General features: G+C 36.6%; 1 protein-coding gene across 2 annotated transcripts in view; it reads right to left on the reverse strand.

The window, feature by feature from the left end:
- The window catches only part of RFTN2 (raftlin family member 2), a 31918-nt gene extending 5750 nt beyond the window's left edge, over positions 1-26168 (reverse strand). The window contains exons 1-9 of one of the 2 annotated variants that reach the window (XM_032114063.1): positions 25968-26168; positions 25377-25523; positions 20286-20469; positions 18267-18378; positions 16009-16321; positions 12889-13089; positions 10452-10573; positions 9237-9340; positions 2740-2818 (exon numbers count right to left, since the gene is read on the reverse strand). In XM_032114063.1, the coding sequence (XP_031969954.1) occupies positions 2740-2818; positions 9237-9340; positions 10452-10573; positions 12889-13089; positions 16009-16321; positions 18267-18378; positions 20286-20469; positions 25377-25515 (1254 nt within the window). In that variant the 5' untranslated portion in view covers positions 25516-25523; positions 25968-26168. Of the gene's footprint in view, positions 1-2739; positions 2819-9236; positions 9341-10451; positions 10574-12888; positions 13090-16008; positions 16322-18266; positions 18379-20285; positions 20470-25376; positions 25582-25967 lie in introns of both variants that reach the window. The other variant, XM_032114062.1, reaches the window with a different exon arrangement.
- Between the last annotated feature and the right edge of the window lie 1327 nt (positions 26169-27495).

A 27495-nucleotide genomic window follows, 5' to 3' on the forward strand; every position in this document is an offset into this window, starting at 1 on the left:
CTAAGTGTATGCTTAAATAATCATAAGTTGTGATGCAATTTTCTTTTAACTTAAACTTTAGGTATCTGTAATATTTCTGTGTTCCAAAAACATCCTAAGTTGTGGACATAAAATTTTTTTTAACAGCAGCTTTAATGTCATATGAACATCAGTGAACAGATACACAGCACAAATGAAGAGGAAGATGTCATGACCAACAATATACAATCACAGGAATTAAATGTTTTTACAAAAATGTTTGCAACAGTTTGATGAAGTTGTACAGCTGTGTCATCACTGTCCAGGGGACATTTTAAATAAAGGTTACACAATACCAAAAAATCCCACAAAAACAAAACACCCCCCCAAAAGCCAACAAAAACCCCCAAACGAACAAACCCCGACCAAAATAAAAAGCTCAACAAAACCCTCCCTAAACATTAAAGTTCCTAGAGCAGAAGGGAATGCTTTCAAATTTCAGTAGCTTGTTTTACAGCTGAAGTCTAGCTACTCAATGCAAAACTAGCAAATATTTTGGTAAAAAAAAAAAAAAAAAGCAGTGAAGTAAAAAGATTAAGATTCAGGGGAAAACCAATGTAACTGCCAAAACAGAAGGAAAATGTAACTCTGCTAAATGTTTCAGCTTCAGCCCCAGTTACCTATTCATCCCATGCTAAATGACCTCAGCATAGTGAAATTTCCTGGTAGAGAAGTAAAACATTCACTGGTACTGAAAAAAGCACATTTTGTTCAGATTTTAAACACAGAAATCCTGACATAAATGGCTACAAATCAGCTATTTCTTGTTTACTTCGAGTATATTTAATGCTTTAGTCATTAGTGTCCCATTACAACAAAATAAAACAACTACAAAACACATTTTATTTGTATACACCAAGGCTGCTCATCACCCCACAACAGGGTAAAAGAATTTGAACAGTGAGCATAATGCTTCCTATTTTTAATTTAAGCCATGTCTCAAAGATTCATCAGTTCCTCAGACTGAATGTTTTTACAGAACTGGTTTGTATTACATCTATTACAAGAATCCAACTTGTGACATACAGTTATGCTGCCTTTGAAGAGACACATAGTTAGAAGTAACATTATGCCTTAGCAAGAGAAAAATACTTGTGTCAGGAGTTCATGCCCTTATTATATACAGAGTATTAATGAAGTATGAAAGCATCAGGAAAAGCATTATGACTGACATGATACTGTTTTATATATTTACAATACTGCTATCAAAAATTGTGGTCCAAAACATACTTTCAGAAACGTATTAGGAAAGAAAGTAAAGACTACAAAGTCAGAAGGTTTTAAAGATAAAAGCTGGTGATGCTGTCTACACGCAAGGCGGTTAGGGAAAAAATTCCACTGACAGAATTTAGAAGAGGGTATGAATGGAGAGAGATTAAGACACCGGCAAAGGAGACCACAGAACACTGAAGAGAAAAAAAAAGCAAAAGCTCCAATTCTGTAAATGAAGAAATAAATTATAGCGTTTATATTATAGAGAACTAGCTGGGAATTGAGACAGTGGCAGAGACAAAAACAATAAAACAGAACTTGAACTATGTATGCTGAAGGCAGTTCTTCCAGGCATGGAAGTACTAATTATCAGGGGACACAGTGAGAAGGAAGTTAGTCTGGAGATAAGCAGAAGCCTGGAGAAGAACAAAAAAAGGAAGAGTATATTTTAGAAACACTAAACAAAGGAAAACACAGATGATGACCACACTGAACAGACAGTAAAAAACACAGAGAAAGATCAAATACAAATGCAAGAAATTTAGAGACTCATGGAAGTATTTATACAGGTATAGAAAGAAGCAGTTAGGTATCACTGCCATACAATATATAATGCCATGAATGAGTTTGTAAAGTTACTACTCCAGTGCTGGACATGAGTGAAAACATTCATAGCTGTCCTAACTGCTTAAGACTATCACAGGAAAGACATGTAGAATAGAGAAAGGTCAACCAGCCACTGAAAACCAGAAAGAACCAAAAATGGAAACCCATCACAGTATGTCAAAAGACTTGGTAAAGAAAAGCCCACCAGTAGTTCACCCTTCTCTGGCCACAGCAGGATTTACTGCAGTACTGTGCAGGTGCAGTAACTGCTGTGACACTGACTCTGAGCAGAACGTGGAGACGGAGTTACTTAATCCTCAAAGCACTTGATAGAACCACTGCTATGGGAGCTTCACTCAAAAGGGACAAGGAGTTTTTGAGGTTCAGCTGCAGGAACTTTAAACCCTCTATCTCTGTCACACATTTTCATGCAACAACAACCCTTCACCCTGATAACCTGCAGATTACAGTATCCCTCACAGCACAGCTTAACAATTCTTTCTTCTAAAAATGTGAAAGTAGATGTTTTGAAGGCCAAGACAGTTTTCCATTTCATGTGCAAGAGATGCAGGATTTTGATCAGAACTTTTAAGACTCCCTAAAGACTTCCAAGGAAATATAGCATAGCCAACCTCATTCACCTGAGACACAGTAATTCCTTAGCATAAAACAGGTTTTTAGCATGCTTATGCTTTTCTCCATGGCTTAAGAGGTAAGTTAAGGAAAAAAAATAACATGTGATCCAGCTATAAAAAATATCCACAAACTTGAACTTGAGAGGAAACCCTGTTCTGCCACTTCCCCCCCCCCCCCCATTAATTCTGAAGTTTAGTTTGTTCCTGTATCTTACCATTATGTGCAGTACTAATTTTTTTATATTAATAGCACAAATATGTTACTCACCTCTGGTGTCTGGACAGAAGAACTCCACATAACAGGTCTCTGAAGAAAAATTACTTGCTTTGTGGCCAGATTTCCTTCACTAAAATTTAAAGAAAATAATTTCTATGTTTTAACGGCAATAATTGTCACTAACATTCAAAGTCAACTTTAAAGTGGGTCTAAGTCCATGAGTGAGGACAGACTACAGAGCATTAGCCAGTTTATTAATTCCTCAACAGTTCTATAATGATATTTTTAAAAAACCAGAAGCATAGAACTGGGTTAAGGTGATGCACATGGAAATATGGACAGACCAGTAATTTGTACTACCACAATTGGAGTTATTTAACATATGTGCTCTTGAAAGTTTAAATATTAGAGCTCCTACTTTTAATACTTTTAATCCAAGTCTGCACATTTATGTCTGAAGCAAACCTTCAAGTCTTTATTTAACTTAATCTTCACTGTTAAATATACAGCAACATATTAACATCACAACAACAAGGCCCAATCTTAACAAATCCATAGCTTCAACAAATCTCTCAATACTTTGTGGTATGAAACTTGGGAATTAACATTCTTTACTGCTAAATAAAAGTTGCTGTAAAATGTCATCTGACACAGGAGGATAAGCTTGCTGCCTGACCACCTATGGATAAAGGGACTCAGTTTTAATAAGCTCTACATCAAGAATGAGATAAATGACACTGGCTGTTTTGTATGAGGGAGGTACCAGCATAGGCAGGACAAGAGAAATGTTTCAGAAGAACAGGGGAAAAAAAAAAGAAAGAGCAACTTCAGTCCTGGAACTTTTGCAGATACTAATACTGTTGTGGTAGACAAAGCACAGGTGTTGGGTTTTTTTCCCCAAAAGGGAATACTTGTAGAAAAATAAACATGACAAGTGAAGTTGCTCCCAAGACCAAATCAGATATTACTGATACGATGTTTCATAAGTATTACAGCCTTAGTAGTGATGATAAATACATCCTTTAAGTTTTAATCTATTTTCATCACCTTTGCACCAGAAATACATGTCACCACATTGACAGGATATATAATACAAAGCCCAACTCCATGTCACTGAAAGTGAAACAATTTCAAGATGAGAACTCTAGAATGAGAGATTTTAAAAATTCCTGTGTCCTTCTAAATATCAGATACTACATTTTTATAGGCTCTTCTTTCTCCATCTGCTTCTGGGCAGTATTCAGTAAGATGCTGAAGCATACCAAGGCAAAACACTGAGATACTTTGGCAAAAGGGTGACTACAGATTTAAGAGTGCACTAAATGTAAGTAGCAAAATAGAAACACCAAAGAGATGGGACTTCATTTGAAGTATTTATGATTCTACCTATTCTACCAATCAAAACTGTTATTATGCATAACATTACAGAAAGAACTACTACAATAATGTAAGCTTTTACTTCAGCATGGGTTTGTAACAAGGTTAACCACCACACACATGAAGTTAAAGTAACTGATGCATCAAGACTGAAAATTATTTTGTATTTAACATCAGGGACTTGCTCCAAGAAAAACCAGGGATTAAAACTCTTCCTATGAGCTCAGAAGAGCTTGTTAACAGCCTGCCCTACACTAAAGCTTCTGGACATAAGGTCTGAGAAAGTACACAAACCAGTGCTATTCCCTGCATAGACAGTGACTCAGATCAATAGTGATGATGGGTTTGTGATTGTGTTTGGCCCCTCACAATCTTCCTTTCAGTCTAGCTGAACTCAGGTCATGGCATATCTTTGCATGTCTTCCTTGGATGAAAACAGAGAACTAAAATTCCAGCTTGTGGGAAAAACAAGAATGCAGGAGAACAAATTCATTCATTTCCTTAAGCCTTACAAGGTTTCCTGTTCAAAGAGTCCCTACCTCACTATTTGCATTCATTAAAAGAAAGTGTTTAGATTTTATGTCATTACAAGGAAATCTGCAATCCTACAACCTTATTCCACTTGGCTAGGTATTTCTCTGTGCCTCAGTTATGTCTCTTTTGATCAATTGAAAAATGTCTCTTCTAAGCAACAGGGCTGAGCACAGTCCCTGGCATGGGGAAGAGCCTAGGGCTTATTTTGTAACAGTGTCTGCATTCCTTCAGAGAAGAGGAAAAAAACCCAAACATTAAGCTACAGCTTGTACAAATTCTACTAGAACAGAAAAAGGACACGATGGTGAGCAGACAAGAAGTAAATTAACAATTTTCTAAGTCTGACCTTATTAAAATGCCGCACACGACAAAGCTGCTATGAGCTTAATTCACAAAGAACTCAATGACAGTGGGATTTCCACAGAATTTAAATGAGAAAAAGTGCTTAGAGCAAGGGAAGCTCCATAGTTTACCTCACATTTCTATACTCCCTCTTTGCCTCATAAATCAGGGCATTTTGAAACCATAGATTAAGTAGTGAGCCATGATAAATTAATAACCACAAAGTCAGTGTTTTTGCACTGCATTGCCCGTAGTCTGCCTTGCCCATTTTCAGGGACTACAGTAATCAGTGAAGGGAAATAAAGGTCACTGCAGAGTAAGGCTGCTGAAGCCTTTTTCCTGTCTCTTCTTTTAAGAGTGATGAAGAGCAACAGAGACTCTTTTGTTGAAACACCAGCAATTTGTTTGTCTGCTTATGCTGTATGGGCAAAAACTGTGTCCTCTTACACGTCTATATTTAAGTCGTCCAAAACAACCATGAAGCTACAAGCTCAGTAGTACTGCCAATGGTTCTGGTTTTTCCAGTTCCATTTTTTTTATGCATGAACATTTGATATACAAAGCACTTAGAATAGATGTTAGACAATTTTCTGAAAAATGAACACAGGAAATAAGATAGATTATTTTCATCTATTCAGGGGTAGTTTTTTTTTTTCATTTCTCAAAATAAAACTTTGCACTCCTTTGGAACTGTGGATTACCTAGACTTTCAGTTTTGAGACAGACACCAGCCTGGGATACCAAGTGTCCTGGCTTAAAGGATCTATTAAATGAAAAATTTAAAAGCCTTAGAAATACTTCTAATTTTCAACCACAAACATGTATGGACTTCCACAAACTCATAATAATACCATACTAAAAACTGCAGCAGCACTAATTTACAAGGAAAGTATTTTCTAGATACTCATTAGACTTAACTCCTAAAAGGACTATTAATTTTTTTCTTGCTCTTTATCTTCTGAGCTTGGCATCATTACTATCAAATTCTTGTCTTGAAGGAATTCACCAATTAAATAAGACTTGTATATAGTGCAGGGGGTTCTTTAGGTCAATAACATTTTTGTGGATCTGTCTGGTATTCTTTTATGGTCTGCTTTCTTTCATCTAAAAATTTCTTTATTGACCCCTGACACAGTTTAAATACCCAACATGGATGGATACAACAAGCATTGCATCATATTCATTTTTTTCATGTTCTATTTCCTCATATTTCTAGCAAAAACAGAATCACTGTCAGAAGAGGGCTTCTATGCAATCTATAGTGTGCAGGCCAAAAAAAACCAAGACCCACAGTGTTTATTTTTCAAACAACACTGCACAAAATCATCACTGTGCATGTTTCAAGAAAGTTAACTTTTCTCAGGGAAATGTTTCCCGCATCCAACATAATTTAACTGTTGACGTAGGAGGTAAAGGACTAAACAGATCTCCAGACTACCGTCCCTGCATGAATGAGACAGTGACCCATGACATTCAGCTCTCAGAACACTCCAGGCATCAGGACATCTGATTTTATTAAGATCTGTAAAAACATTAAAAACTACAAACCCACATAGGAACATGTATGACAGCCTGGTGTTTTTTAAACTGTTTCAGATCCTAACCATGCAAAAACCTGAAAAGGAACACACCAGGGCACGACAATTCCATCACACACCTAGAACCCGTACTGGCCTGTTGGTTACACTATTCATCTGCAGACAAGCAGTGGGCACAATGTCTAAGAACAGATCACAAAAGATCTGAGACAAGGGAAAGTTTTGCAATAAATTAGGAGAAAAGGAAGACAAAATAGAGGAAAGTACTACAGTGAGTAAAAACGGGGAAAATAGAAAATTTTCTTTATACACTATGCACAAATTCTATATTAAAAATTATGAAAACATCATTTTTCAGATCATCCCAAAATGTTGGTTTTTTTTGTTTTTTCAGTGTTTCTGAAGCTCCTTAATATTCAGGCTGGGTTTTGAGGTCAGAGTTTCAAGTCTGGGAAAAAAACCAGCTGTTGATCAGCATAAAGTGTGTCCCTCTTTATTAAGACTTTTGCATTCCTAGGATAACCTACCACCACAGTAATGGCATCTTTCACAGCAGACACACAGTGACCTTCCAAGAATTTCTTCTCCTCTTTAAATACCAACATCAATGCCTAAAAATAGTTGTTATCAATCACTACTTAGCCTATCAGAACAGGAAGGCATTCATTTTCTGACTCTTATGAATTCTCAATTCCTAATTAGAAATTCTTGTCCATAAGCTTTTTTACTTTTTTTAAGAAAATTGAATTGCTGTATATGAGATGTACTGCAGGCACACAAAACATGATTCATCCTACTTCTTCCAAGAGTAACTCAGCTTGGGATAACAAGCATTAGACAATTCATACAGACTCCTACTCAACCATTCAGACCAGAAAATAAATGGTTTTTATTAATCTGAGTTACTCTAGTATGGATACAAAATGAATCCAGTTTCAGAGTTGGCCAGGATACAACCCCCTTTAGCATGAGCACTGCTATTTAATGCTCTGGTTGCTTCACATCTGGGATACAGCACTATTTGAGACCTAAATATCTTCCTGGTATGTTCTCTCTAATTCAAGGAACAGCTCCAGCCTAATCAGTCCGTTGATGCTTCCTACAGCACTGGGTCCTAACTTTTTTTCTTACAGCACTTTGCCTCTTTTAATTGGCCCTGCCTTTGCTCTGTGATCTATGAGGTACAAACCAACACCATGTGATGTGCTGCAAGCACAGACTGACACTCCCAGAGTGTCATTCAGCAGCTGCTCAGGACATTCCTGACCCTGCTTATCCAAACCCTATGGGGCTGGTTCAGTTACATTGCTTGGGGGACACAAAAGGTTGGTTGGCAGTTAAAAATTCTCTCATCCTATGACTCAGAACACACCATGACTACTAAAATCTCTCTCTCATTCTTCTCTGGCATTCTTCACAGATTAAACCCAGATTCTGAACACTTACTCTCAAGCTCTAAGATTTGGCCAAAATTTCAGCTGTTTATGAAAACCAGGCCAAGTAGTTCACATAGCCCTTAAGTCACCATGTTCAAAGCTAATACACTTAGACTACAAAATTATTGCAGAAATTAAAGGATAACCATTTGTTTCATATTCTGGAAACTGCTTCTTCCAGAGGAAAACAAAACATAGACCCTTAAAAAAAAAAGCAACAGAACATGCCATATTTTACTACAACTTCTTTTGTCTTTGCATTTAACCAGTTGGTTGAAATCAACTATTAGAAAAACCACTGCCAAAAAAACCCAACACCTATTGCCTTATCACAAAAGCCTCCTTATGCGGGGTGAGTTGACTTATTTATGTCAAATCACTTGACCAGAACTCCACTTTCTTGCAGCAGTTTTCTTAATCTTTCATTCACATCTTTTTCATGCTGTCTTGATTTAACACAGTGAGGTCTGGGATCCAAAGATTACTCAAGTCACCCACTCTTCCCACAGCTGCTAATGAGCCCTAAGTCCTGCCTCAGTACATCTGTTTGTTTTTGAAGTTTGGCAATCTTATGGGTGGAGAACCTTAAAAAAAAACGATGAGAGAAGAGAGGCATTAAGTGTGCTTGGTCTAGTGTTTCATTGGCCATTTTTTAGCTTGATACTGTGATGAAAGCCAGAGTACCTTTTCAGGGGGTTATTTAAGAAAAAAAAGCCTGGAATGTTATGGAAAATCCAGGTCTGCAATTTAGCTTTCTTCTTATGTAGAAAAGAGGCCCATCAATGATCTAAATAAGCAATACAGCTAGAGACTGAAATCCAGTAGTCTGGTACTATATTTGAGGTAAACCATAATGTCTATATTAAAGAAGAGAAACAGCCCAATAACTTGCTGGATTAGCACATTCTCTGCCCTAACTTGAAATAAATACTCCATGACTGTCTTGTGACAACATGACTTTTTCCATAGTCTAAATCAGTCATTCACCAAGGTCCTAAACTAGTGAAACATTCCCACACTTGTTTCCGGTTGAAGCATGAGTAACCCCATTGCTGTGGACTGGGTATGTGATAAAAAGTTTCCTAAATAAAATTTTTCATGTTCAGATTTACACAATATATTTTAAATTTAGAATAAGACTCACTGAAATCAGTAATCCTAAGCAGATATGGTAAAAACACTCCACGAAAGTGCTACTTACATCTCAAGCTCTACATACATTTAACATCAGCATTTTTCTTCCTTTTACATTTAAGTATGCAAGTATTTGCCAATTCTCAGACATACACACCAAAAATGCTGTAATCAATTGTTTGGGTACCTGTCATGTCGTACAATTGGTGTAGGCAGGACACAGGTCAGGAGCCATCCAAACTCAGCCAGCGTGTGCAATAAAGGTCCATAATCTGTTTTAATTTCACACCCCTACATTAATAATTATAAAAAGTAGTAAAGAGACTCTGTACAGGTTTTGTTTGCATTTCTACACAATTACAACACCTCCCCTCCCACTTTAAATGAGATAATCCTCTGAGATGACATCAAGCTTGTTTGATGGAGATTCATTATTTCAAACTGAAAACAACTTGAAAAGTTCAAGACTACAAAATCCATGGAAAACAGAATTTATTAACATTAGGTATGGGCCCTGACTCATCAAGACAATTCAAAGCACATCTCACTCATTAAACTTGTCACTTTGCTAAATTAGTGTCTAAAACTTTTTAAGCACCATAATTACATGTGTCAATTGGCATCTTTATACTTTTTACTCCACATGTGAAGAATAAGCATCTCACTTAGATACATAGTTAAGGTTTTGGTAGGTTTTTCTGCGGGTTTTTTTTTTTTAATAGAAAAGTTTAGTTTGATGTTGATTTTTTCACATTGGTAAATGTATTTATCATTGGATATTTCAAAAAGTAAGACCTAAATCCAACAACAACTGCTTTCAGATGTCATTGATACCAATAACCCTAAAAGAGTAGAATATTTCTAAACAGTAATTTAAGTAATTTTATTGCTGTAACCTACTACAGCAGTACATGTAAGTTTATTAGGAAACCCAAGTCTTTCATATTTAGCAGAAAATTTTCATAAAAATAAATATCTGAATACCATACTGAATTAATTCACTATCAATTTTCTCTTGTTCTGTTTCCAGTTCTACTTTCTCCTCCTTTTTAAAGTATACCTCACACTATCAATGTGATCTGCACTTGCTGAAACTACACCTAAATTGGTCTGAAACACACACAAAGCCCCCCCCCAACATTTTCTTTGGTGGTTGTATTTGTTGGTATGAACATTTACAAATGTCAGGCCAGAATTCCTCCAGCATATTTCTTTTATGCATATTCACCAACGCTCACAAATCTGATTTCATTTTTATGATTTGTGGCTTTAGTTAAGCCTATGCAGGTGACTTCAGGAAGCCATCCTTAATGTTTATGGGACACGGGTACCAGCATCCTAAAGGAAAAAACAAAGAAAAAAACAAGTAGGAAATAGCATTGCTAAGTAGTCACCTATTTACCTCAATGACTGTCCATTGTTCAACAACTATTGCATCATTTCCTTTCCTATTAGAACCTGGAACCCCAGCACCTTCTTCTTCGTAGATAAAGAATCCTTCTAAAGATTTGGGCAAATAGTCCCCTGTGAACATAAACATTAAGTTTTAGGTTAACAGATTACCAAGACATACACAAGATGTTTCTTTCTCACTGAACAATCCTCTAAAATAAATGACTCAGCAAACTCAAAATTGTGGTTCTTTATCCATCTAGTTACAGCTTGGAGTGTGCAAATCAACTTATTATTAAAATCCCTTTTTTCTATACAAATTGAACTATGAGCTATTTTCTCAAAAGCATTAACCCCTTCCATACTCCAATCTGAATTCCAGTTTCCTGTATTCAACACATCCATTGCAGAGGATGGGCATGACCCTTTTTCTTCAGCTTCGATATTGTCTTCCTGACAAGAAGCGTGGCTTTTGGTGTGGTGGGAAAGAGCATAAAAATGAGTGAACCATGAAGTGCAAAGCTCAACTACATATGTAAATGGCCACAGGAAGAGCCTGAAACAAGTAATTGTAGGAGGATTCCTGACGGGAAGGAAGTTTCAGAGCACAACTCCCTGACTCACATGTCAAAGCCTGGTAGCATCCGTTTGGCCCAAACTAACACTGTGCATCAAATATTGGTTCATTTTCTGGTTTTGCTTCTCCTAGCAGCCTCTGGGAAGCCTTTTGTGGAGATTTATCTTGACAGCTGACTAAAACTAATTTTGTACAGTAAAATTATGTAATCCTCAAAATAACAGCTTTAAGTCTCCTTGAATGCTGGATGAGGTATGTTATTACCTGCATATTAAAGACGGGGAAGTTATTCATGCACAGAAGAGCAGACAGCTCTCTCTGTGGGGAATGGGAAAACTGTAAAACTGTTGTTGGACAACAGCTGCAAAGATTAATTTCAACAGCTGCCAAAACCACCCCTCAGTGAACTGTAACAGATCTCCAGAGAGTTCTCTTCCAGCTCTAAAAAAACTCTGTATTGAAAACTACAAGTCTGAATTCTCACCTCTCCTCCCCCAAAGGAAATTTGGTTCTTCCACTGAGTTAAATAAATAGGAGTAACAGCTTCAGAGCAAAAAAGATGACTACCACAAACTGTGACATTAGACTGTTCACGCACACAAAATATGCAGTTTGAGAGGGACTAGCTGCCAAATTCCATCAGAAGTAAATCTATGTTGATGAGCTTATGTGCCTCTGAGTCACTAAATTTACTGCAGAGCTACAGAAACACAGTGATTCACACTCAAAACCATGGAGAACAATGAAAACTGAAGAGCTGTCATTAGTGTCAGGTTTTTGTTTTTGAAAAATCGTAATTTAACTTGCAAAGATCTTATGTTTTACATTTTTTAAAACTTCATTTAAGGCCTTCAATAATCCAAGCCTTGTAAAGGGGACAATGAGTGCATATTGTTTTAAATCAGAATTATCAGAAAAAAGCATAAGACATAGTAAATACAACAACTACTCACACTGACAGTAATTTTACCCTCCTCATATAATTCATGTAAGAAGCAGAAAAAATGACTTATGAGAGCCACTGTAATACATTATTAATTGCCTATTGCACTTGATAATCAGCCTAAGCATTGCAAAGACTGTTTAAGGTCCCCAGGACATTTTCAACAAACATTTGACACGACTTTTCTCCACTGCAACCCTGTATTTTGCTTGCTTACACTGGACTAAAATAATTAATTCTAAAGGAACACAAACAACTTGCAACTTAGTACAAGCAAGACAGGTACAAATCCAACCAAAGTATCACCTTAGTGAAGTATAAAGTCTAGGCTTGCTATTAGTTATTATTACTAATTATTAGTTAAAATAGTTAATTGTTTTGGAATTTACTAAACATGTCAGCTTGTCTTGGTCCATACCCCTAATGCTAGGTACTACCATTTTCTTCACTTTTTTGCAAGTAATTGTACAACAGTAGCTACCTACTATTTTTTGCACACTTTTAACTTCTGGCTTTCAGACAAATTCAGTTCAAATGGAAATTAATCTCTCAATTACACATTTTATCAGCAACAGAGTTTGAGAGTTCTAAATGCTTTTCATCCCATTGTTTTCTTGAAAAACCAAACCAAACCAAATGAACCAGCACAAAAGGTTTATTTTGTTATAAAGCTACACTAGTTTGCTGCTTTGGAAATTGTCAGTTTGATAAAACAAAGCAGAAATTTCAATTACTTAGTCTATTATGAATTTGTAGAATCTGATACCTAAAACAGGAGTAATTTATTTTCTGGGCAGTTACAGATCTATCTGAACATGTTTACATATTGACTCTCACATCAAGAAGCAAAATATGATAATTTTTTTCAAGTCACACAGTTCTGTGTAAACAAGCAAAAGCTTCATGATGTCCTGGGACAGTACTCACCTTTAGAAGTGTCCCAGTGTACAAAAGAATCAACTAAGGACAATCCTTGTTTATAATAAAATGTAGTTAATTCTAGCCAGTCTGCTTCCAATGTACTAACAACTGGCCCCTTTCTTGTTACTTTCATAGACAAAACACCTTCATGGTAGGTCCAGCAGGTAGAATCATCATCAAAAACATTGAAGACTGTATACAGCTTGTCTAAGGAGAGAAAAAGGAAGAATGAACCTCAAAGACAGTGCTCCAAACTTAGTAATATTACTAATCTCTTATTTTAACATAATTTTCTAATTCTACACAACAGTTTTAATAATTGATTCTTGATGTGGCTTTGATCAAGAACTAAACACACTCAGGACAAGGTGTGAGGGGAGGTACACTTTGGGATATGAGGAAAATGTGAAGGTATTACAGTTGGGCTGTCACTGGACTCTTCAGATAGTTGGGGTTTGCATAAAGAAAACATACAAGGACTAAGGAAAACCCAGCGGAAACAGGCTTCATTTCTGCCACTCAAGGAACTGCTGGCTACAGATATTTGCAAATATAAAAATTAAAGACAATTTTCTAAGTTTGCAAATACAAGGAATGCCTTGTACTGATTTTTACCCATTATTTTCTGAAGCTAAGTACCAGTGTAATTAGTTGCCTACTGGGATTTTCCCATAGTAACTGATGATCAGTGGAAATTAAGGATACAAAACCAACATATCCTCAATTTGTTTTTATCTTGGTATTAATACAGTACTGTAACAAAACCAGTCACAAACAAGCACTCATTAAAAGTTAATAGATCCACAGCATTTTAGGAAATCACTGGTGCAAGTTATGAAATTCTTACTATGTGTGTTCTACAAACACTTGTGTGTCACTGGTTTGGAGAAGTAACACAAAACAGTTGCCCAGAAATATTCTCAGATTGCCTAATACTGCTGGGCAGCCTAAATCAATGCAAACCAACCTCTAAACATGGAAGTTTTCACACTGTCAAAACAAAGGAATTTGCTTAGATGACCCCACTTTCTAGGCTCTAGAAACAGAGATTAATTCCAAAGAAGGACTTGTACTCCAAGTAGTCTGAATCAGTATCTGGAAGAATCCCTCTCTGTTTTGAGAAGTGTTACTACAGCCACTGCAGGTAACATCAGGTGCCCAGAATAAGGTAAATTAGGAACAAAATGTTGAACTTTCAGTAAGAGATGACTCTTTTCCATACAGTTTTATCACCTTCACAGGTGCTTATATTAGATGTGTTTATCCTGACAAAACTTAATTTCTTTTCCCACATATTGAAGTGAGATCACTTATTCTTCAGAAAAAAAGAAAATTGTTTCCCAATACAACTACTCAATTCCTCATGTCTACCAGAAATTTACCTCTGCAAGCAATGCATTATAGTGAAAATTCAAGAGAATAGTTCAAAAAGCAACATAATAGTCAAAATTCATACACCATGAACCCCAATCTGTAACTTGGACACAGTTTTGCCTCTTTTGAGCAGAGGTAAACGGAAGTGGCACACTGGCATAGCAGTACATATCTACACGTATGTAAGACTGCCTTGGAAAATTCACATCAGGATTTTTCAAAATGATGGTTACATAAAACATAGACCAAGAAAGGTGGTTAAGTTTCATCTTATGAACTCCAGTGATTTTCTATCTGACTAGTGTAGAGAAGCCTGGCATATCCTTGCCAAAGCTTTTTCAAGAGTTTGCTGAGAACACTGCACGTAGAGGATGCACTGGCTGCTTATCTTTCTGGTTACACCAGTCTGCACAAACAGTGCTCCTGAACAGAACAAGAGTTTTCCACTTCTTCCTTGCAGGACTTCTATTCTGCTATATATAGCAAACCCACTATTTCAAGCTGTAAGGAAAGAATTAAGCTTTAACTGATTATGATATAAAGGCTCTCTTGTAGGAGAACTGCTTTTAATCAAGAGTTAAAAATAAGAGGAACATTGATTATCTCAGTGCTTAGAGTCATTCTCACAGTCTACAAACTGGAGAGGCTGCTTTAACAGGAGAGTGAAAAGGTTGCTTTTGAGAGCAATTAAAAACATGTCTGGCTCATCAGGGAAGAGCCCATTATGTCAAAATGCAGCCTGACATGGAAGTTTCATGCTGCCTGCTTTCCACACAATACTGTCTTGCATTAGTTCTCACACTTAGATTACATCTTCCTTTTTACCTTCTCCTCTTTTAGCAGCCAGGAGGCCTTAGAGTTTCAGTACCAGAAGCCAATGTTTCAGGCCATTTTTTACACAGACTACACCAAGCATCTCATTCTTCTACAACTAAGCTGTCTATCACAGCACCAGCATTTTTTCAATTATGCTTTTCATTCCCATACTTCTAATGCTTACTTCTCTCTAATAAATTCATTTTGTAACAATTATTGTCTTTGATTTCATGGTCAATGCATTAATTTAAGTGATCTCTTTCAGGACACTTCTTGAAGGCACATTAACCAGAAAGAATCCATTATGAACGGATTTATTTGCTGTACATTATGTGAATTGCCTGGAAGCATGCAGAATTTTGGCTCTAGCTGGAGGGGACTCTTTGTTGTCAGCTCTGAAACAGGCACAACTGGAATCACACAACATACTTGGAAATCATTACATGTTTATAACACAATACTAAGTAAAACTACATGTGCACTGCAGAAAATATTTTATAACAATTGCATCCTTCTAAAAGGAAGGATTTTTAGTGCCACATGTTTGTTATACACATATCAAGCAAAAACCCTTTCTGTTTGCACCACGTTTCAAGTCACAATTACACCGTGGGCAATTCTGGGGGGGTTTGTTTGTAGTTCTCTTTCTTTAAATTGCAAACTAGAATTCTGACAGTAGATCTATAATACTCCGTATGAAAAGTGAAATATTTTAATATATTACCACAGCTCACATACATAAAGCAAAAGGTAAGCTCTCCTTCTGCTTCTTTTACTGACAGCTCTTTCAGATATATGTGCGCATGTGCATATGTAGAGGCATCTTCCAAAAGCAGTATTTGATACAACAGAAAATGCTGTTCTTCTATTTTTTCCAACACCTCAACAACTCAATAAAATACCTTATTTCTGCAACAAACAAGCAGCGTTTATTACCATGTCCTTTTCGTGGTTTAGAAGGGCTGACTTCTTTTCCAAACTGGAAATCTGAATCCTCTAACAGTCTGCTTTCTCCATGCATTTCCTCCTCTACCCCACTCTCAGATGAGTGACCACTCAACGTCCCTTCATTCCAGTTTTTATAGTTTTCATCAAAGTTTTCTCTTCTGTGTTCCCTATTTCTTCTGCCCAGTGTTGATTCCAGCTCTGCACCTCCATCTGCGCTTGTTCCATTACAGGCTTTAGGCTCAGGAAAATGTTGTGTTACAAATCCCACAAACTTCTTTCCTCTTTTAGCAGCTTCATTAACCTGCAATACAACAAACTTAGCTGCAGAATCATTTCAGAATTGCATGGACCTTTTTCTTCTTTAAAACCTGTACATACATGAACTGCTTAACTAAACTGCTGAGAACATAGAAGGCATAACATTGTATTACAGAAGGGTGACTCTCCTTTGATGCTGCCCCTGCTTCAAAGTAAATGGAAGTTTTCCAGCATGTCTTTGGAGTCAGGCCAGGAAAGGTGGCCAACACTGGGAATGACTTCAGAGTATACAAAGTCCTTCATTTAGAACAAACCCAAAGTATTTTATTTACTGTGTTGTATTGGTAAGCAGTATAGTAGAGCAATAAATAGTATTTCTCTAAATAGGTGATGCTAGTCATACTAAAAATAACGACCTCCAAAATTATAGAAATATCTCTGTCTTGTGCTGCGAGTCATTACCCCCTGGTTCCCTTGGGGGCTACTCAGCTTCATTATTACTGAGGACAAGTAGAGTGCATGAGCAGAGAAAGGAGGGAGCTAGAAGCAAATTAAAATCCTCTCAACTCTTTCAGCCAGTGATGTCTTTTTCTCTGCACTGAAGTCTCAACATACAACTGTAACATCTATGCTACCTGTGAGATGTGTCTGCTCTTGAAGGCATTTTTTCTTCCTGGGTTAAGGAGTGCTACCATTTAGGAAGGTGACCCCACTGACACCTTGTGCTACAAGCTCCCCTGTGAAGTAAAGTCTTCCCAGGTAAATAGAGAAGCCTCAGCTCAGAAAGAAGACATCACTTGGGAAGTACTGGATTAAGTGAGGACAGAGAGGGAAGGATCTTTATTCAGTTTACTCACCTAAACTACTAATCAGCAGAGTGAGTAAAAATCAAACAACTGATGGTACTGAATCCCTTTTTAGTATCATGATAGTCACACTTCAGTCTATCTACTGCCATTATTTATGTACAGCAGTGATACAATATGCCAATCACTGTGATTATATATACAGAGCTGCTGCTTCAAGGACAACCAAGACAGTTTTAAATTTAACAAGCAACAGAGAAAAACAGGCAATATGATAATGTTTTTGCTGAAACACCACAAAGACTTATTGTTTCATACCTTTAAAAAAAAGTACTAAGATTTAACTGGATTAATTGCTCTGTCTTTTTAAAACAGAGCATTTTAAAATCAAATTATTCTCACATACTACTTCTGTAACAGATATGCTTCCAAGACTCCATCACTGCTCATTTCAAGTGTGTTTTTCCTTCTAATCCTTGTCTGGTACACTACACCAACCTGGAAATAGGTATCTATATTATACATGCATAATGTAATTTCATTTTAAATTTGAAACACCTGACAAAGTCAAAACAAGCCATTTAGAAAACAAACAACTCTTGAAATTTCAAAGATCATTAAAGATCTCCAATATGCTTTTTCTCCTACTACCCTCCTTGGCAACTAATGTAAAAGACATCACTAACTCTTGTAATAACAATAGCTTCCTGTTTCAGTAAGTCTTCAATTTTGCAGAGGAAGTTAAACACAAAAAGAACCAGAACTATAACTTGCATTCCAGTAGAAGTTTACTTTAAGTATACAATGTTTTCAAAAGCTGTGCCAAATAAATATCTAGTATAGTTCCTATAAATGCTGTACTTTTTGTTAAAGAATGAAAAAGCCATTTTTCTCAGGTACTTAACTCAGAAAAGCATAAAACTTCACATATCATACAAGCATTTTATAAAGAGTGACTGAACTTGGGCCTGATTCTGCTTTCAGTGGTGTAAGCAGCCAGACTCCCAAAGCTTTACAGGGATACTCAGTCCTACATTACAAAAAGTAACTTTTCTCACTTTGAGAACAGTTCTGTAGCTTCTATAAAATAAACACAAAATTAAAACCACAACCACTAAATGTAACTTACATGTATGAAAGAAATAAATATCTGAAGAAAAGTTGGAAAAAAACTCCCATTACCTTCTCTAGCAGTTCTTTCACTACTTCATTTGTCAGTGTTTCATATGTTAAAGGACATTCTTCAATCACCAGCCTGGGGTGCCTTTGTCCTCTGGGTGCTGCATGCTTCTGGCTAGAACACAGAAAGAAAGCACTCTTTGTCAGGAGTTTGCTGCAAACTTGAGCAAATGCTTGCATATAGAATTCTTTTCTTTTGGAATAGTTATGAATGAAATACTGACAATTCTTCTTCATACTTTTTAGAACTCAGTGGGTTTTGGTGTTTTGTTCTACTTCCACAAAGTGGCAGGTACTGTGTGTTTCAATGCTAGGATAAGAATACTAATATTTAACTGGAGTTTCATTTGAAGACCATGCAGAGAGATACTTTGGAAACTGAGCTTTACTGACAAACAGCTCTGTCTTTGTAAGAAATAAATGCAAAGATCTCTGATGATGCAAAATGCACCAATTTAAACTATAAATTTAGTAAGCACAAAGTAGGTTCAGTTTTGTAGAAAACACACTATGAATAAAAATGGTGCTTTTACACTGTTAACATCCTGCTGCTTAGTTTTTGTAACTAAAGCAGAGCTGCAGCTGTTAAATGAAACAGTACAGGCAAATACTAGAAATACAATGCAAAAACACTGGGGGCTAAATAATGTTTAAATCTCTCATATTTAAGCTGACAAACTCAAAGTTATAGAACTGTGCTCATGTTTTATCTAAAGCCAGTTGTGCTATTAGTCAGACAATATTTAGTGTATGCCAATAATATAACAGGATTTAATTTGATGCTTCCTTCATACAATCATTTCATTTAGAAAAGAATGTCAATGAGATACATTCAAATAGAAAAGGTTACTTTCCAAACAGTAGTTGGAGAAGGTATATTTCCCCACAGCAAAACCAAACTTGGTACATATAGTGCCTGGGAAGGAAACTGGAACCTACACCAGTTTCACATGTAGGCTACAGAGACTCATCCTTCACCCATTCAAGGGCCTAAAGATTCAAACAACAACATCCAAAGGATGCCACATCTACAGGGACAAGGCAAATTGTGGGAGCTGCATGCTGGCAGTGTCAGCTCTTGGAAGCCTCAGATCCGGAGCAAGCATTTTGCTCTCTTACTCAACCTTTTGCCCATATGAACAGCATTCACCTTGTTTGCAGATGAACTTACAAAGGTTAAGTTGTATGAACAGTAAATACTCTGGACCAGGCTTGTTCAATCAAAAGGTTTAAGAATTTCTCTCAAATGAATGTTTTAGGAAAGCATTATGGGAGTGGCAGCGAGGCAGCTTCCAATTCACACCCTTCCAGTCCTCAAATAAAGGCAACAACCTTTGTGCATCACATAAGGACTCAGGAGAGAAGGGGAAGCCTGACAGCTTTTAATGCAGTAAGAAATCCACTTTTCTAGTTACTCAAAATAAGAACAAAAGGTTATCTTCTTGGCATTCCAAGGAACTAATGGTAACATTGTTTTGTACATCTTCTTTAGGGTCACACAGTGATTACAATGCATTAAAACAGGAATAATAAACAAGACCATGGATCTGGAACAAAAAATGAGCTCTTGCCTCTCCCTCAGTGTCAAAACTAAGCTTTTGTATGATCTCTGATCCAGAATGATTATTTCCTTCTTAAGAAAAAACCCCAAACTATCCCTGACAAATTAATTCACAAACTATGTAATTTTCCCCTGGGAAGAGACAAAAGTTTTGAAAACCAAGAAAAAGCAGACATGAGTTAGTTTAAAACAGCTTATTACTCTCCTAGTATTTTGATTAATCTTTTATTTGCTGCAAGTTCTAAGACAGATGATATTACATTTTGGATTTTTGTTAGGACATTTACTAAGGCAAAGCAAAAATTATTAGCCTGTTGTGTGCTTAGAATCCTTTAAAAACATTACTAACTTGCTAATCTGAGGTGCTCATTTCAAATTGATAATAAGCTATGCAGGTTGAGCAATCCACTTACAAATGGCTTAAGTAAAGAATCAGTGTATTCAAATTATTTCACTGTTACCTTAGTTTTAATCGTGAAAGTACCACTCGATACATGTGACTTGCAGGGAAACTCCTTCTCCGTCCAATTGGCAGCATAATGGGATGAACAGCTCCTACAACATATCCTTTGCTGTAATAGTCTTCCACCCGAGATGCTATATCCAGCACAGAACTGATCTTGATAACTTCTGGATTAGAGGAAGCTAAAAAGCATTGAAAGCAGAAGAGAAGCACATGATACTGTGTATATCCATAAACATTTTGGGTGAGCTCCTTTTAAGTAAACCACACAACCTATCCCCAGGCATTTATTTACAAACTACAGTAGTATTTATACAAGAAAAAGCAGATTCACAGATGATTCAACACTATTCAACTACTTCAAGTACCTATTTTTACAACTTAGTGTGATCTATTTTTAACATACTTGGCAACATTTTCTGCTCAATCTAGGTCTGCCAAGCTGATTTAAAAGCTATGTTAACATCTAAACACACAATAGGGCTGAACTTAACAAAGCAACTATTTTGTCTACCCAAAGCCTTCAACATACTGAAGCAGTATCTCTCAACCCCAGTTGTGAGGTAAATTCCCATGTAACAGATTTAAGCATACGACAATTATTTGTTTCCATTAATTTTTTTCCCCCCTTAGAAGTGATCTGTGGAGTTGACATATTGACAGTCCCAGTTCCTTTTTCCAACAGACATAAGGATATATCACCTAAGTAAGCTTGTGGTGTCACCGATTTCTAAGGAGGGTCTCTCTCAGCATGTGCAGGCATTTTGCATCAATAGGCAGCACCTGGACAATACACTGCTGTTAGGGAAAACTACAGAGATAAAGGGAAAACTTCTTGGACAACCTTTTTTTGAATGGCCCACAGCTTTTCCAGAGAGGAAAGGAAGATTCCGCATTGGTAAGAGATGATATATTCTGCTAGAGTCAGTCTGATGGGTCAGTAATTCCTGTTCCTCTCAAGTACAACTGGAACTGTAAATGCTCTCAGAAAGCAGGAAATCAATACTCATACACAAACAGTAGCAGAAGAGTAATTATGCCAGCACAGATTTGCCAAAGCTTTAATCCTTTGCAGTTATGAGCTCTGATAACAAAACAGCTTGGCTTGAAATCTGCTGGTCTACTGGTGACCTCTGCTCCAAGCAGCCTACTTGTCTGTATTCTGATGGGTCCCTCTTTGCAGGACTTCCCATGCATTAAGACCAGTGCTTATCTGCATTAAAGGATGCCTCAATCAAATTTAAGTGACCTCATGACACTTTTTCCAAGATACATACAACCTTAACGTGCTGCCCTGAACATTCCCTTTCCAACCATACAACTGAAAATAATGAAATACACTAATTCTCCTTTGATTCTGTAATTTAAAAAGTATATAAAAATAATAAGTGCAATTACATAAATCTCTCATAACTTTGCTGAGTTAATTTCATGTTCCTACCTTCTCTTGTCTACATATAGTGCAGGTTGGCAATCAGCAAAGAATTTCAGGACCTAAGACATAGCAAGTCACAAAGTTTGTCTATCCTACTGTTTTAAACGATCATCAACTGGAGATATGACTCTTTAGTTTGCTCAGATGTTTTATTCTAATAAACTGAATTAGAACTCCTCTGGTTCATGAGTGGTGTTCTGTAAAACCTCTCTATACTGCTTTCCCACTATAAAATGAGGATATTGACATACATACACTTATGGAGGGCTTTAAAAAAAAGACCACAAAAACCCCACAAACCATCAGAAACTAATATTTTACAACACTCAAATGCTTTTTAATACCAATTTCTACAAAAGGGACAAAGGAACAGAGATCTACTTTGCTTGTCACTGTAAGAGCCTCAAAAGAAAAGCCAGCAAGAGGAACCAGAATAATTTATACTGTAGGAAATGCACACTACCAAAAATTATCACCAACATACATACTGATGGTTTATTGCTGTTAACCAGAAAATTCAACATATTAAACTAAACTGTCAGTAATTCTCAGTCATAAGAACAGGGCTGTTGCACTTTTTCTTTTTAAGTAGACAGTATATCACAGCTCCCCTTCTGTAAACAGATGTCTTGCCCTTAGTAATACCTCCATCCCATGATTCCACTCATTGAAAATCCAGGAGATACATGTATTGAGAAATAACTGCTCCATAGCCCACAAGCCAAAAAAGCAGGAATGATGCAATAGGATCATGACTTCACTGATTTTACAAATTTCTTTAACCCTTTTTCATTAAAAAAAAATTCCTTTCTGATGTGCTCTCAACAGGTAGCCAAAATACTGTAGCAATAGCAACTCCAGCCAACTTTCTAGCTGCATAGTAAGCCTCAGATGCAGGATACTGAAGATGATGACAAAACAGCTATTTCATACTTATTCATATTGGTACTCAGAGTGACAAGAACTTGACAGCATGTCACCTTAGTAGGCTGCATCAGTATTTATTTTTCTCCCTAATATGAGGGTTATGGATAAAGCATAAGCATTCTGCTTAGTAGAAATATATAAACTATCACTACTTTTTGGGTAAACTGACTTAAAAGAATAGCAGCTGTTTTTTGTTATTGGGATATGCCTCATGCCTGAGACCTTGGAATTTACAGTCACTGACAGGCATTTAAAACTATACTTCAGAGTCCACTGCTCCCTTTTCTTTGTACTATTCAGTTCTACCAAAATAAAAGATTGGCTGCAATTTTCTTGTTTGGGATTCTCCTGATGGAGATCACCCTCCATGGAACTCAAAGCTAATTTTTACAGTAGGGATGGGAGCATTTTGGGGACCAGGAGGAGAGAAGCCAAGGTTCAGTGCACAGCTAATAACTAGTTAAGATGCACAGGGACTGCAGCCAGCAAATTTAGACTGCAGCACGGTTGACCTAATCTCCATCATGGCTTGGGAGAAGATCACAGACTGCTGAAAGTTTCCCCAGCAGGCTCATTTCAACTTCACATTGCATATACCTGATAAAGCACAGAATAAGGCATATTGAATTGAAGTAACACATTTATGCTTGCTATACTTTTATCTTGATGCAGGACATAGTTTACCGTAAGATCTTAAAATATTATTAAGTGCAGATTTTCTGTTTTACTTGATGCAAGATCCAGTGGCAAGAAATCACTTGGGCACACAAATCTATGTAGGGGAAGACCTTGCTCTGGAAAGTGGCACAGCAGAATGAGTGCCATAAAGATATGGCACAACTTGACAGCAGAGCAAAAACTTTGGTCTGCAGTGATAAAGGGGTCTCACTTTCATTTAGCCAAAGGATATTCAAATAGCAACAAGTACATGAGCGAGTTGACTGAAATAGAAGAAAAAAAGACAAAAGCTCAATATATTGTCTACACTGCTTTAGCCAATTCCCACATTTCAGAAACAATCAGAATTTAAAAATGCCTCCACGACAGTATATATACACACCATGTTTTATTTCTGTATTCATCTTAGCTCTAAAAAAGAGAGACTTCAAAGAAAAAATATTTTAAGGTCATATATAGGCATAGCTAGAACCAGTCAACAGAAAGATACCTGTGTTTACAAATCCTCTTACTTCCAGTGAGAAACCTAAAGAAGAGTTAGGCTGTTATCTGGAACTGTTATTTAACGTTCATAATTCCACTGAAGTGAAGCAATTCTGAATATCAGATAAAACAGGAGAAAATTGATCTTTACTGCTGTACTGCTAGGTTATTAAAACAGAGATACACCTTTATTTGCACTTTTTTAATGGGCTTTTACTTAAAAAGTCACAACCTCCTTTACAACAAATAATTTATACAGCACTTCTAGAAACTAACTTGAAAACACAGCAAAACTATCCAGAAGAGAGGCTATTTAAGAACACTAAACGCTCTTCAGCTTCCAAAAAATTTATCCTTTCTATCAGTGGATTAATAGGCAATCCACGTACGCCTTAGGCAGCCTAGCTCTATTTCCAACGTCTTACCACTATTACTTACTCGTTAGTTTTGTTTCCTCAAAAGGAACAAGCCAGTAAGAAACTTTTTGTGTAAATAAACAGAACACAGTTACATTCTGCTACATTATAGTACTGGAGATCTATCTTCTATTAGTATCTTGCAGTTTTTTTAAAAAAAGACTCCTGTATTTTAGATAAAAGTATTATAAGAGTTAAAAGTAATCAGAAGCCAAGTTTTGTTTATGAAAAAGTTCCTGTAGTTGCAGTAAGATCTGCACTTACACTGTCTCCCTTTATCCAACCCTTCTAGTAACAGCGTTTACTTCAAATCCCTGTTATTAAGCATTTCCAGTAGATTGGGTTGTTACAAAATGCAAGTTACTATAAAGTGACTGTAAAACTGAGCTGTCTGTTCTCTGAGGGCAGCCATCTGGGCTTGTTTATGTTTTCAACTTTGTGGAACAGGGAGTTGCTCTGTTAGAGATGGGACACCCTCGGGAAGGAAGTATCCCACAGAGCACTGTCTGCCTCTAGCTATGCATACAGATTCTGTTTCATTTCAGTCACAATTTCAAAAGACTATTCAACAACTACAAGTAAAGCATTTGGAAAAAATAGTAAGCCGAAACTCAGACTCTTACAGAAACATCTACCAAGAGACTGTGGTGGGCGTAAGAGGGGAAGTTACTCCTGATATACAACTAAGGAACAGGCTTACTTCTGCATAAAGTAACAAGGACAATGACAGCCTGTTTTCAGAAGTTGAGTGCATTTAAAAGATTGTTATTCAATTAAGGCTCAGGCACAGTGTATTTTCTGAACCGTCACACTGAATTCAGACAACCATTATTCAAAGTGAGTACGGATGGCAGTATCTGACTCCCAGGAAACTAGGAAAACTCTCTAACAGCTTTTAGCCAGCTTCCTTAAAGAGGACAGTTGTATAATTTGGAGGGTTTGGTTGTTAAAAATACTTCAGCAGTTTCCATTGTAATTTTATACAAGTAAGAACCTTCGTCATGATTTGTGTTTCAAAATAAAAGTCTTACATTTTGGCTAGCTTTGATAAAAGTGCCTAAGATTTACTGTAAGTCAAACAAGACAAAACTAAGTTAAATCCTGTTCCTTCTCATTTCAAAATAGTAAAGATACAGCATAAAAAAAATACCTTCTACAGTAAAATCCAGCAATACATATTCATAAGCAGAATCCGTCTTTGTTTCAACTTGTGGTCTCTTCAGTGTAGAAAAGATTTTTCCAGGGCTGCTATCATCTGGGTCTTCCAGCTTTCTCAGTCCGCACCCCATGGCAAGATCTGCAAATGATTAAGTCGCAGGAAAAGGTGGGGGGAGCAGCAAGATCTGTCGCTCTTACTACAGGAAAAAAAAGGAACCAAAATAATTCCCCTTGATTTTTTCTATTATCTGTAAATCCAAACAGAGAAAAAGTCCAGTTCCCAAACCAAAAAGCAAAGGTACTTTCCATTCATTTTTAATGTAGAAGCAGTAAGCTCGTGATGATTTCAAGCTACAAACTTGGTTAAGAGTAGGCTTGATTTTGCAGCAACATTAGAGCTGCTCCAAACTAGCAGAGATTTTCCATGCCACGTCAATTTACAGCCAGCCCCTATCAGTGCTCTCTTGCAGAGGACACCAATAGTGCTTTGTTTGTCCTTCTAGACTGACCGGGTGAGGGGGGGCAAGGGGGGAAGAAGAACTGAAAAAGAAAGTTAGCAAGAAACTTGTCTGTCATTACTTACCTCCAGAAGTTCCCAACGGCAGTAGAAAGTCAGAGAGAAAAAAAGCAAGTTAGTCAGAATGAAAGAATGAGAAAAGAGCCTCAACATGGTTGGAGACAAAAAATCACTTCCAGAAAGGAAGTCAGCTTCAAGAGGAAATTGCTTCTGGCATCTCAAAGGGTAGAAAGGCAAATGAAAAGCTGTTTGGTCCTTATTTTAGATTTCAGAGTTGGCTCCTATTTCCTTTCTACAGGGACTTTATTGCAGAGGAAAAAACCACCAACACGAACACAGTGTAATAGCATAAAAATATGTAGTAATTTCTCATCCAGAAAAATCAGTAAGAATCTTCATCATGAAAATTAACTTATGTAACTGGTTTTGGAAAAAAACCAAAAAAATTACACTGAAATATTCCTCATTTCAAATGGGAAAGACTTTTTCAACACTATATAAGAATAAAGTTACAAAACTTCGTTTTCCATTACTCCTGGATATTGAACAAACAAAATATTTTTCTCCTCTGTTAAACTGACCTAAGTTGGTACAGCCACAGACTTTCAACACTGCTTTCTATGTAAACTTTTCTTTAGGTCCTAAAAATTCAGTATAATTTTAAGAGCTCTCAATACTCTTCTATTAACTATTGCAAGTCACTTGTAACTGTATTATACCTGATGCAGGCCACAATAATGCATGGCAAAAAAAAAAAGGAACACAGTTATTTTCTAAAGCTCTGCTACTCCCAGGACAAACTGTTAGAAATTTGCCTTTTCTTTTGAGACTACATCTAAAGAAATTAAAGAGTCATCCAGAGAAAACCAAAGATTCATAACACCATTTTAGATTATATGAACTGCACATTTAAATTCAAAAGGCTTTTCTGCTTTTTTCTCACTGAAATAAATATACCTTATTAAAAATGCTAATATTTTCTATAATAAATAGCACCAAGTTAGGCATTAACTATTTGTGGATTTCTGTTCTACTGCAAGCAAACTGATCAAACTTTATTTAAGCAACTTACCAGGAATGATAAGTCTAGAAACTACAACCCTTTGAAATATGTATTATAGATTGAAGTCACTAAATTCTGGAAAAAAATTTAGAAGTCACTTAGTGCAGAGACTAGAACTGAAGCTGTAATTATAATTGCTGTTATTATTTAAAACAAGCTCCTGAGTGCTAAAACAAAGGAAGTCCTGAAGTGTTGTCTTCTTGATTAAAACCTAGGAAGACGTATCAAATACGCAGAATTCTTCATCTTGCTGCATGTCCTCTTACACAGAAATTGCTCCCAAACACTACTTTTTTTTTCATTAAAGGTTATCCCTGAACTGTTGCCGTATCAGCCATACATATAAACTGCCCACTCAACACTGAGAATCCTGCTGCTTCATTCTACACATCCCTTAAGATTCATTGTAACTGCTTGTATAAAGCCATGGCATGACTAAGATAGCTGCAACTAAACCAGCTTTTTGCAGCACTACTCCAGTTGCCAGCAGGCTGCTTTTTTACCTTTAACTTAAAATAGCTACATTTTTAG

This window comes from Corvus moneduloides, chromosome 7 (genome assembly GCF_009650955.1).
Source record: "Corvus moneduloides isolate bCorMon1 chromosome 7, bCorMon1.pri, whole genome shotgun sequence".
NCBI lineage: Eukaryota > Metazoa > Chordata > Aves > Passeriformes > Corvidae > Corvus > Corvus moneduloides.